Here is a 19342-nt window from a genome sequence, read left to right on the forward strand (position 1 = left end):
CTAGAATGTTGGATAAATCGATTCTCTCCAAACTCCAAATTTTCCTACTTTTAGGCACACAGTATTGAATACCAAAATATAATCGAATAGCAACAAAAATATTGATATGCCATCATAAATGTATGTATAAGGGCAATTATCGTTTTTATTACGTGAAAATAGTCTTGTTTTACAAATTTTGTTTGATTTTGTTTCATTATTTATATCCAGTTATTATTATTATTATTATTATTATTATTATTATTATTATTATTATTATTATCAAATGAGTAATACTGGAGTGCTCAATTACACCGATACTTAGAAAACTTATCCACTTCATTAATTGGAACTAAATTCAGTTGTATTTTGGCGCCATAATTAACCAACCTAAAACTAACAATTTAAAATTTATTAATTATATCCTTCCTTGAATCCCAACCACTCGTTCCATCTAACTCTTTCCCGTCTCTCTCTTCGCGCAGAAACAAAATAGGAGTATCACATCACTTCACATTTTCAGATTCTTCTAATAAAATGTGAATTTTACCCAAAATCACAGCCATTAAAGCAAGAGATGTCTTCCTGCAACTCTTCCACCATGTTAATCGGTCCCAGAAGTAACATAGTTATTCGGAGAAGTCGTTTTTTCATCAGCAAGTCTGCCAAATTTCGCTGCGTTTTGGGTCCAATTTCGCCGGAATTCGCGGTTACCGCGTCTCTGAGTTCACTTCTATCTTCCGGAAACATGATCGCGGCCGCCGCAGGATCGAGCTCAGCTCATGGAGCGGTGACGTCAGCGATCACGCAAGTGGCGGTCACGGCGGTGGCAATTGCTTCCGGCGCTTGTCTTTCCACGAAGGTGGAGTTTCTTTGGCCCAAAGTTGATGAGCAGCCTGGTAAAGTGAACTAGTGTTAAGTTCTGATGCTTTTGATTCTTATTACTAGCTTACGAAGATATGCTGAGTTTTTGAAAGCGAATTGAAAAGAGAAGATAATAATATCTGAAGGTTGATCTGAATTTCTGTTTGCGCTGAATGTCGTCTGAAACTAAAAATTTTCTGATTACCCCGTAGTTGCACCGCAGTCACTTCTACCTGCTTACAAGTATGTCAAGTAACCAAGATATGTTAATTTTCTGAAATCCATTGCCATTATGCCATATGCTAGAACTCTAATTTTAAAGGTCCATGCACTAATACATGAAATGACCTATTCTTTGTAACTGATGAAAATTGACCTAGAAACAAAACTCAATATGTTGTACAGAATTGTAGAAAAAGTACTTGGAAAGGTTTGCTGAGCACTGCAGTTGATATAGAATATGGTTAATGTTTTATCTTAATTTGATCGAAACATAGGACACAACTTCACATATAAGGTGGATTAAAGAGATAATAGAACTAGTTCAAGGAGCCAGGAGATACAAATTACAAATGAAGAAAGAAAGAGACACAGAAAAGAAATCCCAAGGCCCACTGTATGAGGTTGCCATGGTTTCAATCCCATGTGTTAGATATTTTCTTGATTTGTCCTGCCCTGTATGTCATAAAGTATTTTTCCTTATTGATGATTATGTACCTAATCCATAGTCATAAAAACTTATTTCATATTTTGGTGTTTGTTTATCCATTTGGTTTATTATTCTTGATGAGTCCAAAAATGAATTATATACTGTCCAGATTTTGTTAGTCCATGCTCAAAATTGATTTTTCAAATTGTTCCCTTTGTTGAAATGATATTGCACTTCTGGGCAGGATCTCATATTCTTGATGGAGTAGATGTTTCTGGGCATCCCATATTCAATGATGCTAGGGTTTGCTATCTTCATTCGTTCATGTTATTCGTACCCAAATTATTTCGCTATTGTAATACACTAAGATTCTGCACCTGTGAAGGCAGGTGCATAAGGCAATTGCATTTGCGAAGAAAGCTCATCATGGTCAGACAAGAAGAACAGGGGATCCCTATTTATCCCACTGTATTCACACAGGCAAAATTTTAGCTGTTCTAGTCCCATCAGATGGTAAAAGAGTATGTAATCCCCTTTCATATAATTTTTCTTGCATTTTGTACTGCAAGATTATCTTCTGAATGGTGCAATTTCCCTCAAGTCATTAACCTATGTGGACAAGTAAGATGCATGTTGGAATTGCGTCCTTATACTACAGATTCATGAATATCAAAACTACTTTGTAAGTGACAGACTATATGGTTCAGTAGAATTAGATTTGTTGTCTAAGTTTGAACTGTATGTCTGTCATTTTGTGGTCTTTAATTCATATTATCCAATGGCATTAAGTGCTCTTTATTCAGGCCATTGATACAATTGTAGCTGGGATCCTCCATGACATAGTTGATGACACTAGTGAAAGTTTGGACAGCATAGAGCGAGAGTTTGATTCTGATGTTGCAAAGTTGGTTGCTGGAGTTTCCCGACTGAGCTATATTAATCAGGTATAACGCTTTCGAATATCTTAAACTCCAGATGGAATCATACGATACCCTTGGAGCTTCCAGAACTCTTTGGTAGCAACTAGCAAGATATCATAAATCAAAACACCTCTGAAGATATAGAGCTTGAAATCTTCTTGCCAAATAAATGTCGAATATGATGATGCATACCTGAAACTAGCCGTTTGTCCTATATCTTTTTTACCTAAAACCTTCATTTTAATCACTCCCACCATCTTGTTCTTAATTTTCATTTTTTTTTTGGATTGACTACCATGCTTTGTACTAACACTGGCAGTTACTTGTTCTGCAGCTACTACGAAGACGCCGCAGGATGAGTGTAGGTCAAGATACACTCAACCATGAAGAGGTATGCAAGTCATTCTAAGGATAAACTAAAGTGTCATACTTTGGACCAATGATTCTGTGACAGCTCTTTCTTATCAGTCTGTGTATATACATGGTCAGTAGAATGGTTGAGGTTGCAAGATGATAGCTGAGTAAGCTCTATCTATTCTTATGATGCCAATAAAAATGACATGTTAAACATTTTTTTCCTTACTAGGCTCGCAGTTGCCAAAATATACCAGAACCAATATCATGTTGGAAATATTGACTTATTAAAATTATACAGACCGAAGCTAATATGTGTTCAAGATTACCAAGAGCATCCAAGGGGTCATAATGGATATGGAAGTTATATTACTGTAAATATTGTTTTTTGTTATGTGCATATGATATGTTTACACAATCCTTATAGCGTCTTCCTGATACTCCAAGTACTAATAGAACTGAATAAATTATATAAACAGCTTTACATTATTGTTAACCTGAAGAATGGGTCTGTATGAAAAACGTTGCTGAACAGATAATTTGTTATACTAAACCTCATTAAAACTGAAAATTCATTTGTCTTACCTTTGTGCAGGCAAATAATTTACGAGCAATGCTGCTGGCTATGGTTGACGATCCACGTGTCGTTCTCATAAAGCTTGCAGATCGACTTCATAATATGAGAACCATGTACATATATGAATACCTTTGCGTTTCCATTGACTTTATGTTCCACAAGGATTGAGTATTGACATCTATACGACTAATTATATTTATATTATACTAACTACTTTCATTTACCAGTTCTAGTTTTCTTTTTTCCACATTTTCCTCAGCACAAAGCTTCTCAGCCATCTAGTTCAAATTTGTCATATAAGAGCATGGGATTGGTCATTTAGAGCCCATGGAACTTATATATGTGTTTTACTGTAGATATGCTTTACCTCCAAGCAAAGCCCAAGCTGTGGCGCAGGAGACATTAGCTATTTGGTGCTCACTCGCTTCCAGACTGGGTCTGTGGCCTCTTAAAGCCGAGCTTGAAGATCTGTGCTTTGTTGTCCTTCAGGTTAGACTTAACTATGTTTTACATATTTTTTTGAAGAGGCCAAGTTCCTGAAATAGATACTTTTGATCAACCTCGTCTAGTAAAGCCTGCATGCATCTTCATGTTGCAGCCTAGAGTTTTTCGTCAAATGAGGGCAGACCTCGTGTCCATGTGGAGCCCTAGTAACAATGGGAATCTAAAAAGAACACCTACGAAGTCGAGTGATGCTGTACACTTTCAAGAATGTGAAGAAGTTGGAGATATTGATGAGGAAAACACAAGCATGAAGGTGCAACTCTTAGATGCTAAACTTAGATGATATAGATGGTTTTTTACGACTTGCATGAGGTTACCGACTCAGCCTCTTTTGGATCTTCTATTGCTTCATTACTATATTGATCTTTTTATTGTAAATTTCAATCATAGCCAGTGATATAATCAGATTTATGCTGATTACCTAACCTACCAAACAATCATGAGGTATCTGTACCTTATGTTCGCTGCTATTATAAAAAATTTCTCCTTGTTTTATGTGGAATTAGGACTGACACTATTATCTGTTTGCTGGTATGCCTTTTTGGTCCTTTCTACTAAAACAGTCTCGCTTGTTCTCAATCTGCAGGTTCTTTTGCAAGCTGTGCTTCCATTTGATCTCTTATTGGATAGAAAAAAACGTGTAGATTTTTCTCACAATTTTGCAACATGCTCAGATACTCTGGAAAAACCCAAAGTCGTGAGAGATGCCCATGTTGCTTTGGCATCACTGGTAGTTTGTGAAGAAGCATTGGAGCGAGAACTATTTATTTCAACATCGTAGGTTCTGCCTAGTTACTAATATAAATTGAATTTTCGTGAATCTGATTTTCAGCACAATTTGTTAAATGCCGGAAGTTTACTTTATTGTTGATTCTGTCCGCAGTTATGTTCCTGGCATGGAAGTATCTCTATCTGGACGCCTAAAAAGTGTGTATAGCATCTACAGCAAGGTATGGATAGGAATGGGGTGTTACAAAGATATAACAGAAAATTGATCAGTTCTTTCTGAGGTTTGCAATGCAAATTACTTGAGGCAGAGAGGTATGTCATGTGAAGGAAAGGAAGATAAACTGGACTTTGTACAGGAGTGGAACATAAGATTAGTATACTACTTTTAGCCAACGTATTAACCTAGCTACTTCTTTATAGTTGTTGAGTTGTTTAGTTGTCCTCCCACCCCCAGCAGCTCCTTTATGCTGATATGTATATACCTGAATTTGTATATAAAAGTTCTATATAAATGATGCTGTCTAGTTTTCTGTTCTCATCTAGCTTTCAACCATCACATTGTTTCATCTTACTCTGTAGATGAAAAGAAAAGATGTCGGAATCAGGAAAGTATATGATACCAGAGCATTGAGGGTCATTGTTGGAGACAAGAATGGGACATTACATGGGCAGGCAGTTAAATGTTGTTACAATCTACTTAACATAATACACAAGTACATATCAAGACTGGCCCACCTTCTTTTCTGCCTGCTCATTTCTTCTCACTATGATGATCGAAGGCGATACTAATTGGCTATTTTCGTCTTTTCATCTCCCAGACTTTGGACCCCAATCGACGGTGAATTTGACGATTACATTGTCAACCCAAAACCAAGTGGTTACCAGGTAATTTTTTTTTTATAATAAAGCGCTTCGTGCATGTTGTTTCATAATAACTTCTCTTGATGATGAATATCCTTGGCCTCAGTCACTTCATACTGCAGTGCAAGGGCCTGACTCTTCTCCTCTTGAAGTTCAAATAAGAACACAGGTAAAATTTCCTCTACATACTTACTTAAACTAGCTCATCTCAAGTTCTTACTGTTTTTTTCTTTGATTTAGAGAATGCATGAGTATGCTGAACATGGGCTTGCTGCTCATTGGCTCTACAAGGAAACTGAGAATATATTGCCGTCAAAGATCTTTGTAGATGATTCTAACAGTGGGGTCTCGGGAGATTTTTCTGAAAAATTAGAAGATCAAGCTACTATTGAGACTGATATGCCACCAAAATATAGCTTACTTAAAGTGGGTCATCCAGTTCTTCGAGTGGAAGCTGGCCACTTGCTTGCTGCAGTTATTGTCAGGTATGACATTTCACGGACCATCCAAGACCCTATACTAACTTTTCTGCAACCACAAGGGTTATGCCACAGGTCTTTGGAATCATTATATCAACGGCCTGATTTCGAAACTGAACTGTGATGTTCAGCGTAGATAATGATGGAAGAGAATTGCTTGTTGCTGTGAGTTTTGGTCTAGCTGCTTCTGCTGCAGTAGCTGAAAGAAGATCCCCATGCCAAATAAAAAGATGGGAAGCTTATGCAGAGCTATTTAAAAAGGTGCCCAAGTACTAATACACATTTTTCATTGTTAAAGGAATAAAGCATAAATAGGGTGCTATATTTTCCATTCATATTAACATCAGGTCATTTTTTGGAGGTGGCACAAGACCCAATTTTAAAATAAATTGAAGTTTAGTATCTAATCTAATTTTTTCTATAAAGTTTATTAAGGTCCCATAACAAAAATGAATTAGACAATGAAATAACTATAAAAATAGATAGATCAGCAGAGTTCAGCAGCTTTTGTTATGTGTCTAAGTTTTTTCGTTTTCCAGGTATCAGATCAATGGTGGTGTGCACCAGGACACGGAGATTGGTGTACTTGCTTGGAAAAGTACACCCTTTGCCGCGATGGTATATACCATAAGGTAACTAAATACGTTTGTTCCTTGTCATAACAACATGTTGTGTCTTGTCCAGTTAAAGGAACACTAAATCAGCATTGTATAACCTTGCAGCAAGACCAATTTGAACGACGTTTACCTACTTTTATCCAAGTTATTGAGTTGACAGAGTGGGAAGAGGCTGAATACTGGTCTGTTGTCTCAGCTGTTTTTGAGGGGAAACGGATTACTCCTGTATTTGACTCAAACTCTGAGAAGCCTACCACTGCTTTAAAATCCTCTTTGCTGGACACTGGCATCAATAACAAGGTATATCTTCATGGCCAATAAGTGTCTTAATATAACAGTTAAGTTTATTCCGGACTGAGTTGACCAGAATTACTCATTCGGCATGTCTGGTTTTGTTGAATAACAGGTACAGTTGCTGAGAACAATGCTTCAATGGGAGGAGCAACTGCGATCTGAAGCAGGGATACGGCAGCTAAAGTTTGACAGAAAATTTAGGAATGCAGAGTCATTGTCTCTTGGTGAAGTTGCAGTTGTGTGCTGGCCACACGGGGAGATAATGAGACTGAGCACTGGTAGCACAGCTGGTGATGCTGCCAGAAGAATAGGAGTTGATGGGAAGCTTGTGTCCATAAACGGGCAGCTGGTATTACCCAACACAGAGTTGAAGGATGGCGATGTAGTCGAAGTCAGGCTATAAATAGTCTCACATTTGGCCAAGTACAAAATTCATTCTTAAATTGGCCAAGATTTTATTCCACTTTGCTTCCATGTACATCACATTGTAAATTTCTTGATAAAATGAGGAAGTTAGGGGCAATTTCAGTTGAAAGCTGGATATGATGATAGTCGGGGGCAATTCGGCCATTTCATCACAATGTGATATAGTTGGGGGAGATTTGGATATGCAATTTAAGTGCTAAAATTTCGTTTGTTGATTTTCCTTTTAGGTTCTGCAACTTGTTACTTTAATTTCTACTGTTTTGTGGTAACAAATGTATGACTAAATTAATACAATTGTTACTTAAAAACCAATGGTTTAGACATACATTTCACTATAATTGATTGACATGAAGGTAAATAATAGAGATTCAAATTTGAAGTTTATTACGATAAGGAAAACCTTGTCTCTCACAAACTACAACAGCAACAGTACAAAACTACAAATTGATGCTCATCAAAATTCTCATCGTCAGTGGTGCACGCACAGTGCACACTAAACATTCCACTGTAGTAGTAGTGCTAACTTTTCAAAACCTGTAAACTTCATCCCCGAGATGGAAATTCAAATTGAGCTGAGTTGCATAAAGGAGTGGCTGCCCTAACGGTGGTTTGCATTTCCATCAATAATACGGTTCACGGGAAGCACTTGCAGAGCTGATCTCTTCGGGAGTGCCTATTCCATCCGAAAAACACTAAATTAGCTATACATGTTGTTAATAACTATGTCAAGGTAGAGAGAGACAGAGAGAGAGAGAGAGAGAGGCTGACCTCGTTGCCTTGGTTTCTCGATTTACTGGAGATCTGTAATTTTTCCTTCAACATCTTGGTGAGCTTTCTCAAGCTTTCTTCCTCATAACTACGCAGACTCTCACCACCGTCTTTAGCTGCCTTGGTTGTTGCTGTATCTTGCATGATCACCATTTCAGTGTCACTGCCCATATTCTCTTTGAAATCAATCAGCAATGTCTTATGGACAGGAACAGCAGATGGTTGCTTGCCTGGGGAATTCTGCACCCTACCAACTACTGTTTTTTCACTTTCTTCAACAGGAATAGTTTCCGTTTCAGGAAGAATACCCAAATCAACAGCATCAGCTTCTTGTTGCAGTCTCATCTCTGTGAGCTTGCCAAGGGTAGTAACATTCAAGTCTTGATCATCTTCAGCACTTGCTACTTCCTTGTCATCATCACACACTACCTCAACCTCAACATCAGACACTACTGCATCAACTGCAAAATCATCCCGACGAAGAACTTATGCCGTTAGAAGGCTCTCAACAACGCCACATTATCAAAAGCTTCTAAACAAAGAAACATATCAATACCTTTACTTTCAAAGTCACTGGCCTCATCTTGAGATCCTGCGTCTATCTCAACTGTGACTTCAATTTCGCATATGGGGACATTGACAGACCCTGTATTAGAGTTCTCATTTAAATAAGTTGAAACTTGGTTTAGCTAATGAAATCACAAATCTAGAATCTGATGAAAACATACCTTCACTCTGTCCAACTTCATTGCTCACATCTACTGGCAACACCACCTCTTCATGACCAGGATATTCTGTGTCATCACATATCTCCTCCTTCGGTTTAACTTCCACTGCAAAATCAATGGTCGTTTCTTCTTCACGAGTGCTCTCCAATTCTAGTTCACTCATGGTTATATCTTCCTTTTCAGCTGAAACAACATCAGCTTCTTCTTTATCCTCTTCCATATTTTCAATTGCATCAACTCCTGAATAATTACAACTTAGATCTTAATCTTTGCACAACAAATAAACATATGGAATACCTCAAAAGAAAGAAGCAGGAAAAAGAAATGTACCAGTAATTCCTGAAAGTTTCTGATCCACCTCCTGATCATCACAATCTTTAGCAAATAACCCATTATTCAAAACCTCAGATTCTCCACTCTTCTCACAGCTCAACATCTGCACATTATTGTTCACTGCCAACCTGACTGATCGTCGCGTGCTATACACTTTCTTCTCGGTCTCCTCCGCCCTTCTTCTTCTGCTAGCATCCCCCACTGCAGCAGGTGCCATCAAATCCTTCTTCTCTACACATTCCTTCAACTGCGAATCCATTTTCAGACAAGCTGAGGCTATCTGGGCCTTCCTTCTACTAGCTTGCGCCATCACTACTGGAGTTTCTATTGCAGCGAGATTTGATGCTTTGGCAGCCGTTCTCCGAGTAGTACGCCGAGTGGTAATCATTATTGAGGTCACATCTTCGGCGTCATCTTTCAAGGCATTTCTCCGACGTGTACTCCTGGCAGCCGTTGGAGGCACGTACGGAGATGTCACCTCCGAGCTGTCCAGTAGCTCAACGGCTGATTGGGCGCTCTCCGATTGAGATGACTGCATAAATTCCTCAACACCTTCAACCTGCAAAATAAAAAATCAGAACAATTTCTTGAGCAATCGAGTAGATACTGTATCAGAATAAAGCTATGCTGGAGCTGATTAAATTTCTCAATTCGATTAGATCTCCTAATCATCAACACCTCATTTACAATCAATCAAGTATGATAAGTACACATTCGATTAGATCTCCAAAGTTAATAATTAGATCTTCAATTCGATTCATCCGCATATATATAAATGAAATAACTGAGCAAACAAATAATAAAAGCTAGTGTAAAGCGAAATAATTATAGTCAGATCTGTTGATACAATCTCGATCCCTAAGTAAATCCAAAAACTCGTGGCAAATGAACTTACGATGTGGAGTGCTTTGAGAGCGTTGGCCATGGCGGCATTCGTCATGTTGGCTGGGATTTGATTCCTCTTGCAGAAGGCCTGCAATTCTCTCCTTGAAAGGCTGTCGAAATCCATTGCTTCAAAGAACAATTAGGTATTCCGGAAGGTGGGAAGAAGTGTGTGGTTGAAGGCGGAAATGGCAATGAATGAGAAGGAGAGTCTACATATATACTGTCACTCCGCGTCAAAGGAAATGGAAACCCTTGTCAAATATGACCGTTGGAGGTTCTCACATTTGAATTTCGTGCATGTGTTTTTATTTTTTACTATCGGAATTAGTTAATTTACAAATTATGTATAATACTTCCTATACATTGTTGTTAATTACAATGAATTAATATCATATCCAAATGCAACTAACTATATATGATGTCTCTAATTGTTCAATACTTCATTACTAACATCAATGACATTGAGTTAAATAATTTAGGTTCAATACCTGAGTTATTACTACTGAAAAATTTAATTTGAAAAGGAGATTACACGGAAACGCTAACTTTTGTCTTCCCGTAAAAATGGAGTATAATGATAGTCAAATAGATTTTTTTTTACCATCCATAATAAACTTAGTAGTATCAATTTAAGTGTAAACGTGTATATATCAACTTATTTTATTATTGCAATTTTATTAAGAGTATTTTGTTTTGTCCCTTCTCACTAAAATCAATTTTATAAGAGCGTATTTTTTACTTTTAAAGTTCAAATTGAGCTAATTAAATCCTAAATACTATATTATGTTTCCGTGAAGAAATATAATTATTTGTTCATAGGAAATGAGTGACAAAATTAATTTGGAAATACAAATTTAGTGGTTCACGTTACCACATGATGTGATATGATATTGTCTGACTAATACTCATGTTATTATTCTATGAACATTTTGTTATAATTGATTTTGATTTCAATGATTAAAATGAGTTCAGTTATAAGCGGAAGACGTCATACTGCATATGAGTATATGTAATGGTTCATTGATATGCTCCCCGAATATTACACTGATATGTTTTGGTTGTTATTCTTTTGTAATAAAGTTAAGTTAATGCAAATTTTTACTGGTTTATGATAATATTATATGACTCATACAATAATAATTTATTTATGTTGTGTTCATATATGAGTGCATAAATTATACAAATGCATCAATAAGTTGTAGACTAATTGTTGTTATTCGACTATTACTATAAGATATATTTGTATAGATTATACTAAAATGATAACCACAATTAAAATACTACAATGTATAGATTTTAGAGTATATTCAACTTTAGTCTGCCACGTGGCAGATTTGCTTTTGCTTATGTATCGCAAATTGTTTAATTTCTTCTTTGCTTTCGTATCGTAGATTGTTTGGGATCATATGTCAACTTGCTTGTATATGTATCGCATCAGTACTATCCTTATTATTATAAGTGTGCACTGTCACATGCATCACTAGCAATAAAATATCATCATACACATCATTTCTTCAAATAATATGTCAAAAATAATAACACGCGAGAACAAATATTAATAAATGATTGAGATGTTCAGCAAATTATTATGAAAAATGACATTATTAATATGGTTACAAATTATTATGAATAATAAATTGTAAAGTTTCAAAAATGTCTTAATTAACTATGATAAATTATTTTATTGCAAATTCAAAAAAAAAAATTAGTGTACATATGTTAAATTTTGGAGTTATCAAATTAATAGTGCATATATGTGTATTATTGTGACAATGAAGATGACTATACAATATCAATTTGAGCTTAAAAATTAAAAGTAATAGCACAAATTTTGGTAAAAATGAAATAATTAAGAATTTTTAAAATTTCATAATTTATCATTCAAATATTAAAATACACGAAATAAATCAAAATTAAATTAAGTTTCATAATTTTATAGATAATTAACCATTATTAATATTATAAGTAATATGGAACTGAACAACAAACTATCATCTAAAATTATAAGTGTGCATAGTCACATGCATAACTAGCAATAAAATATCATCGTACACGTCATTTCTTCAAATAATATGTCAAAAATAATAACATGCGAGAACAAATATTAATAAATGATTGAGATGTTCAACAAATTATTATGAAAAATGACATTATTAATATGGTTACCATAAAAGTATGAATTTAGTTAAATTTTAATTTATTCAACTTTAATTTGAATAATAAATTGTAAAGTTTCAAAAATGTCTTAATTAACTATGATAAATTATTTTATTGCAAATTCAAAAAAAAATTAGAGTACATATGTTAAATTTTGGAGTTATCAAATTAATAGTGGCATATATATGTATTATTATGACAATGAAGATGACTATACAATATCAATTTGAGCTTAAAAATTAAAAGTAATAGCACAAATTTTGGTAAAAATGAAATAATTAAGAATTTTTAGAATTTCATAATTTATCATTCAAATATTAAAATACACGAAATAAATCAAAATTAAATTAAGTTTCATAATTTTATAGATAATTAACCATTATTAATATTATAAGTAATATGGAACTGAACAACAAACTATCATCAAAAGCATTATAACACCAAGAATATCATTATTAATTGTTAAGAAAGGACAATGCAAATTTTTTAAACATATGAAATTAAGATTTAGTTAAAAGCTAATAAATTAGACATTTAATATATAGTGGAGTAGTATTTTGTTAGAAATAATGTTAAATAAAAAAATTTATGAAATTAAATGATTTAGACTCACATTGTTGTAATTAAGAATAATTAATCCACAACCAAGTTTGTGTATAAAATGAATTAGATAAGAATCACACGTGGTAGTTGTAATTTAGATTTCAAAATTCTATGATAGATATTAGTTATTAATTCTTATGTAAAATTTGATTTCCAATTAATTACATCTATATTAACTAAATTACATTTGTAGTAGTACTGGTATAAATTTAAACAGTTCGCGACATTGTGCTTTAATTTCTTGAAAAAACTGAACCATACATTTAATAAATAAACATTACTTATAAACATTATTTATATTTAAAATATAAACATACATCATACATGCATGATTACCATGTGTCAGTCGTACGAGAAATATCGGTAAAACACATTCTTAGGCTCTTATACTTTAATCAAAATGTTCATTAGGTACTCATACAATTTTTTCGTTTTAATAGGTCCTTATACCTTTCTCATAAATTTCATCACATCCTCGTATAATTTTTTCGTTTTAGTAGGTCCTTATACTTTGATTATCTTTTATTAGGTCCTTATACAATTTTTTATTTTAAGATATTCTTTTACTTTTATCTTATACTCCCTCCGTCCCGGTTAAGATGACACGTTTTCCTTTTTAATTTGTCCCAACTAAGATGACATATTTCCTTTTTTGGTAACTTTCTCTCTCCAATTAATCACTCAACCACTTTTTCTCACTCCTATTAAAACATCCATCTTTCTTTATCTCTCTACTTTAATACTTACACCCACCTTCTCTCTCTCCAATTAAACACTTTAATCAATAACTCCTAAAATCCCGTGTCGGCTAAGCAATGTGTCATCTTAGCCGGGACGGAGGGAGTATAATAATTTATATTTAATTAAATTTAATGAACCTTTTAATTTTATTATTTAGCTTATCTTATGATTATAAATATTCAGAAAAACGTATCTTTCAATATAAATATAAATAATCAATTGAAAATTCAGATAGTTATTCTAAAAAAAACTTCGATTTTAATCTTCAATAATCACAATTAATCTTTTTATTATTCTCTGCAACTTATTGAGATTATTGGATAACAAGATGATATTATCTTTATAGACTATGCTAAGTTAAATAATGAAATATTAAAAAGTTCATTCAGTTTAATTAAACTAGTATCAACACCCGTGCTATGCACGGGTCATATAATTTTCACAAGTAAATATAAAATTTGAAATAATTAACAAAATAAGAATAATATATACATACTCTTCATGAAAAAAAAAAGAATATGCTTCTCTCCTTCCACTCTAAGTGAAGTATTTTCTATTCGGCATGTGATTTTGTATATTTTTATTCTGTGAGTTGAGTGAATAAGGAATAAAAGTGGATAAAGTGAAAAAAAATAATGATATTTTCATTTCAAGAAATGTATAGTATATTAATTAGAATAAGACATCAAAAAAGAGAATATGTCGCTTATAATAGGATAAAGAGAGTACATACTAACACTTTAGTTTAATAATGTCTGAGGCTAAAGGTCTCGGGTTCGTCCAATCACTTTTTTTCCCACTCTAATTAAATGTTTAACTCTCTTCCTCACTCCATTTAATACTTACATCCATTATTTTTCCCTCGTAAATTAAACACATTGACCAGCAACTCCTAAAATCCTATGCCGACTAAGAAATGTGTCATCTTAGTCGGGACGGAGGAAATAGTAGTTTATAAGATTCGTTGCCGGTAATAACATCAAAACAACAAATCATAAGTTTTGGAAAAATGCTATACACAATAAATTAATAGAAGCAAGTTTTAGGGTCGTGCAAAGGGTAAGTGTACTGCATTATTTGCAAAAATCAAATTGATATATATATAGGGAGTGGGTTATACTAAAATGACAATACAAATTAAAATGACAACCTATCACCAATAAGGATTTGAAATTTAAAAGCAGATTCAACCTTAGTCTGTCATGCATTTTTTTCCTTTATATATGCTTAACCCATCTTAACACATCTTTATCAGAACAGTCAAATTTCTGTTAGAAAGTTGTATAAATCACAATATTTATTGTAATAAATTAATGAAGTAAATGGATTTAGTAGAGTATTCTTAATTTTTTTTGAAAAATTGAAAGAAAATTATAACTGTTCGACCATTATAACTGTTATCTTAATCCAAGATTGCTTGAAACCATTATTTGCCTATATATCTTGAATTGCTTGCTTATAATTATAGACTGCTAGCTAGCTTCGATTGTCAAATTGCTATTTTAATTTTGGTATTGTCAAATTGTTAAAATAATTAAAAAGAGTGGGTATGGGTGTTCTTCTTCCTATTATATAGTTTACGGTTATATCTTACATTTAAAATATTAGATATACTTCCTCCATCCCAAGATAAATGACTCATATTTTTTTTTGGGGCGTCCCAAGATAAGTGACTCATTTCCTTTTTTAGTATTCTTTCTCTTACTTTTTCTCTCTTCTTTATAATTCTCTTACTTTATTCACTTTCCACTTTACTAACAAAACCTCATTTCCTTAAATCCCGTGCCAATAAGTTTGTGATTACTTATCTTGGAACGAAGGGAGTACATTTAAGTGTGTTCTACTCCTTTCATTGTTTTTATATTAGACCATCTCCAAGGGTACACTAAAACCTAAAATGAAATAGGTATTTAGCTCCAATAGTACTCAAAAACCAATCCTATTTTTGGTTTTTGAGAAAAAATTATCTATCTTTAGGTTTACACTAAACCAAAACCTAAAATTTTTTCAAATTTTGTGAGTAAAAAAGGCATGATATAGAGAATATTCTTTTAAGTTTAAGTTTAGTGTAAATGATTGGAGTAAAATCAATATTTAGTGTGAGATTTATGCTAAAATGAGTTTGAGTTTAGTGGAATGGTTGGAGATGCTATTAGTACATAACTAAAACTTAAGGAGATCATTTAATTTTGCTTGTAATATCTTAGATATATATAAAAAAAATTTAAAATAATTAAAATGCATACTGTCTATGAGTATAAGATTAATCATGAATTTAAGTATGAAAGAGTGGACCACTTTGGTGTACACATACTGTTAATATTGTGATACGTGTAAGAGAGAATGTGAAATCTGCTTAAGAAAATTTGTTCAGATAATGTGGAGAAACAATCAACTACTACTGTTATTTCATCATTAACTATGAAAATGTGCATAACGAAAAATAAATAAATCAAGCATTCCACCCTTATTGAAGCCCTACTTTGTAATTAAGAGATAAGTATAAATTACAAAATTTGTTTCAGCTTTTTGATGGGAGAGAAAGAACCGAAGGGGTGACTTTTCTCCGGCAAACCGGCGGTAACGGGGTGTGGAGTAATGATAGGGACCCCGATTTAGCGAATCTCGTCAAAGATCATCTCCAGTATCTTTTATTTGATTTGATTTATAGTATCTTTTATTTTAGTTGGTTATCCTTAATTATTGTAATCTTTTTATTTAATTATCTTGCTTGATTAGCAAGATACTTTTTAAATTTAGAATTCTATAAATAATAGAATTCTATAGCATTTTCATTCATTGAGAAATATTAACTAACTTCTATTCTCATTCTTGGTTCCGAAACCCTAGCACTTCAACTAGGTTTATCCTCTTTTGTTCCGTTCAATCTTCGCGTGCTCTACAAACCTCTCGATAGGGAACCTAAATCCTATCAATTGGTGCTTTCATTGATTACTCTTCCTCCATCGAAATTGGTCTTTCAAAATCCTCAAACTCACGCCGCAATCTATCCCAAAAATCTATCAAAAAACTTTCTCTATAGTCTTCCATTTTTCTACACATCACAAATTCACGCTCATATTCTCGCCGAACTATGGAATCACAACAACATGCTCTCAAGATTCTCATGGACTTACGCCGTCTAGTGGCTGCTCACGGCGAATTTCTAGCCAAGTTCGGACAGCATACCGAGGAGGCTCCGGAAAGCCTTGACGAGCGTTCACCTCCGCAGCGTTGGTCTCCCCCTCCGTCGGTCACGCAGGAACCGATGGGTTTCAAGTCTTATTCCATGCCACGCCTCGAACCACCACGTTTTGACGGAGAGCATGCCCTGGATTGGATCGGTAAGATCCAAAGGTACTATAACCACCACTACACTCCGCTCGATGATCGCCTTTATCTCACAAAGTACTTGTTCGATCACCCGGCGTCAAAATGGATGGCATACTGGACGGTTAATAATACCGGAAAAAGTTGGGATGATTTTCTATTGGCAGTCAAGGAGCGATTTGACCCCGATCCATATGAAGGGCGACTAGCAACCCTGCGAAAAACCTCTTTAGATGTCATTGATGGTGCTGATCTCTCTATTGCCTTGAACCAACAATCAAAAGTAAGTGAGGAAGTAGACATTGAAGGGAAACTAGTTGCTCCTGGTAGGGAAGATGTTGTAGTTATTGGTAATGATACTTGCACATTTTCGGTGCGGGATGAGCTCCCTTGCGATGTCTTCCCACTCGGGAACTTGGATGAGACGATGGACGACGCTAACGCAATCCGAAGCTCGGATTTTTTGGTGGCTGTCGATCCTCATTTGGCTCCGGAATTGACGGAGGAGGCTTCACTAGTGGCGGATGTAAAGCAATTGAGGGTAAATTCATTGTGCGACGGTGTTCCTAATGCCATGGCTGCCCACCATGTGATTCCAAATATCGAGCAACTAAAGCTCGAGAGTTTGGGCTTAGATGTTGCTGAGGAGGACAAGGTAGCCTATTTTGGGGAAGTCAAGGTTCCTAGTTTAGAGGATCTATCCCTTCGTGCAAAATTTGGTATTGTTGGATTGTGGACTTCAGACTTCATACCAGCTTTGGCGGAGGCAATCAAAGAAGGTTGTGTGACATCTCAGCAATTCAATGCATCAGCTGGACAAGGAAATCAGAAATATTTGGATGGAGTGGAAAATTCAGGGACTGGACCACCACTCACTGGATTGATCAGAAGTCACTCATCCAACGAGCCCAAAGGGTGGCATGCCGATTTCGACAGAAGTAATAGACAATTGCAATTGTCTACACTTGTGATATTTGATGAGATAAATGAAATCCCACTTGGTCTTTGGACCAACAAATGGGGAATCTCGATGGAACTTATTCCCAATGATGATTGCTCAATATAAAATGGGAATTTTGATACCAATGGATGGCTAGGGAACGAGACCAAGTTATCAATATTTCTCCACATGCAAGCAGCCGCTGAGGATTTCTGCAATATTGCAATTCGGATGTTCCACCTTGAGGGCAAGGTGGTTTTCAACAGTGGGAGAGTTGATAGGGACCCCGATTTAGTGAATCTCGTCAAAAATCATCTCCAGTATCTTTTATTTGATTTGATTTATAGTATCTTTTATTTTAGTTGGTTATCCTTAATTATTGTAATCTTTTTATTTAATTATCTTGCTTGATTAGCAAGATACTTTTTAAGTTTAGAATTCTATAAATAATAGAATTCTATAGCATTTTCATTCATTGAGAAATATGAATTAACTTCTATTCTCATTCTTGGTTCCGAAACCCTAGCACTTCAACTAGGTTTATCCTCTTTTGTTCCGTTCAATCTTCGCGTGCTCTACAAACCTCTCGATAGGGAACCTAAATCCTATCAAGGAAGGTCCAGTGTTCTTCTCAGCCTAGAGCCACCGACGGCGAATCATAGTGCTTGAAGGTAGCTCTGCCATCTACCTCCTTTCCCCTCTCGTGTTCTCTCTGCCATAGTCTTGGATGTCCGATGTTGCCATTGTTGCCGCCGCTTTTCTGCTCACCTACATTTTATACACGAATACAAATAGAGAAAATAGAGAAGGAGCAAAACATAGTCGCCTCCTCTGGGGTTGGTCTGCCGGAAACCGCCGGCTGCGACTGCTGCTCTTCTACAACCATGCACTCCTCTCTTCCAGTTCACTTTGTTATTTGTCTTCTTCACATGAGACTGAGTAGATAACTTAAGGAAATTTGGAAAGAGAAATATAAGTACCGATGGTTCTGTTCTTCCACAAACTCAGTTTTATAGTAGTAGTACAAAACTTCTAGTAGAAGCCATTTCTTTTAAAATTAGTAGGAGTAGGATAGATGCCTGACTGCACTTGGTTTAAGATTTTGGTAAATGCACAATCTGCATCGTGATATGCACACAAATTGTACTGACATCTGATTTATAGAGATATAACCGAGTTTTTCACCTTTTTCATTCATTTTCCCGCCAAAATGACATATAATGGCATTTCTGTTAATATCCCAACAACTCTCCCTTTATATATTGATAGATTTAAATTATTATCCAAGATAAATGTAAAAAAGTCTATTAAATAAAAGATTGTACAAGGACCTAATGAAAGTTATGATAAAAGTATAAGGACCTACTAAAACGAAAAATTGTACGATGACCTGATAAAATATTGTCATAAGTATAAGGACCTATTAAAACGAAAAAATTGTACAAGGACCTAATAAACATTTTGACTAAAGTATAAGGACCTAAGAATGTATTTTGCCGAGAAATATCATTGTACACAGTATTAATTTTCACATTAAAACTAAACTAGGGTTATTTGCCTGTAAATACATGAACTTTCACAATTTCTTTATTTTTCCCCCAAAT

The 19342-nt window shown here is 34.7% G+C and overlaps 2 protein-coding genes across 3 annotated transcripts; one reads left to right on the plus strand and one right to left on the minus strand.

Annotated features, from left to right (window-relative positions):
• The first annotated feature begins 467 nt into the window (after positions 1–467).
• LOC125208185 lies at positions 468–7472 on the plus strand. 2 transcript variants are annotated; one of them, XM_048107767.1, is made up of 18 exons: positions 468–878; positions 1737–1795; positions 1882–2013; positions 2296–2436; positions 2747–2803; positions 3362–3456; positions 3700–3832; positions 3942–4100; positions 4434–4624; positions 4731–4797; positions 5156–5289; positions 5395–5461; positions 5544–5606; positions 5678–5922; positions 6048–6177; positions 6456–6548; positions 6639–6833; positions 6940–7472. In XM_048107767.1, the coding sequence occupies exons 1-18, from the start codon at positions 557–559 to the stop codon at positions 7228–7230; spliced, it is 2574 nt and encodes an 857-aa protein (XP_047963724.1). In that variant the 5' UTR covers positions 468–556; the 3' UTR covers positions 7231–7472. The 2 variants fall into 2 exon arrangements, with proteins under 2 accessions (XP_047963724.1, XP_047963725.1); XM_048107768.1 differs by having other exon boundaries at positions 801–878; positions 1878–2013.
• A 139-nt stretch (positions 7473–7611) lies between these two features.
• Positions 7612–10140, minus strand: LOC125204653 (enolase-phosphatase E1-like). The gene is made up of 6 exons (XM_048103361.1): positions 9978–10140; positions 9080–9641; positions 8750–8989; positions 8578–8667; positions 8022–8482; positions 7612–7926 (listed from the first exon to the last, which is right to left on the minus strand). Exons 1-6 carry the CDS (start codon positions 10089–10091, stop codon positions 7852–7854), a joined length of 1542 nt encoding a protein of 513 aa, XP_047959318.1. The 5' UTR covers positions 10092–10140; the 3' UTR covers positions 7612–7851.
• Positions 10141–19342: the final 9202 nt, after the last annotated feature.

The sequence above is a fragment of the Salvia hispanica genome, chromosome 2 (assembly GCF_023119035.1).
Source record: "Salvia hispanica cultivar TCC Black 2014 chromosome 2, UniMelb_Shisp_WGS_1.0, whole genome shotgun sequence".
NCBI lineage: Eukaryota > Viridiplantae > Streptophyta > Magnoliopsida > Lamiales > Lamiaceae > Salvia > Salvia hispanica.

Excerpts from the sequence above, each read along its gene's own strand:
- LOC125204653 (XM_048103361.1), bottom strand. The coding sequence starts at position 10,091 with ATGGATTTCGACAGCCTTTCAAGGAGAGAATTGCAGGCCTTCTGCAAG. Across the intron at positions 9,642-9,977 it reads CTCTCAAAGCACTCCACATC|GTTGAAGGTGTTGAGGAATT; the intron begins GTAAGTTCATTT and ends TTTATTTTGCAG. Across the intron at positions 8,483-8,577 it reads CAGTGACTTTGAAAGTAAAG|TTGATGCAGTAGTGTCTGAT; the intron begins GTATTGATATGT and ends ATGATTTTGCAG.
- LOC125208185 (XM_048107767.1), top strand. The coding sequence starts at position 557 with ATGTCTTCCTGCAACTCTTCCACCATGTTAATCGGTCCCAGAAGTAAC. Across the intron at positions 3,457-3,699 it reads CTTCATAATATGAGAACCAT|ATATGCTTTACCTCCAAGCA; the intron begins GTACATATATGA and ends GTTTTACTGTAG. Across the intron at positions 5,462-5,543 it reads CAAAACCAAGTGGTTACCAG|TCACTTCATACTGCAGTGCA; the intron begins GTAATTTTTTTT and ends CCTTGGCCTCAG.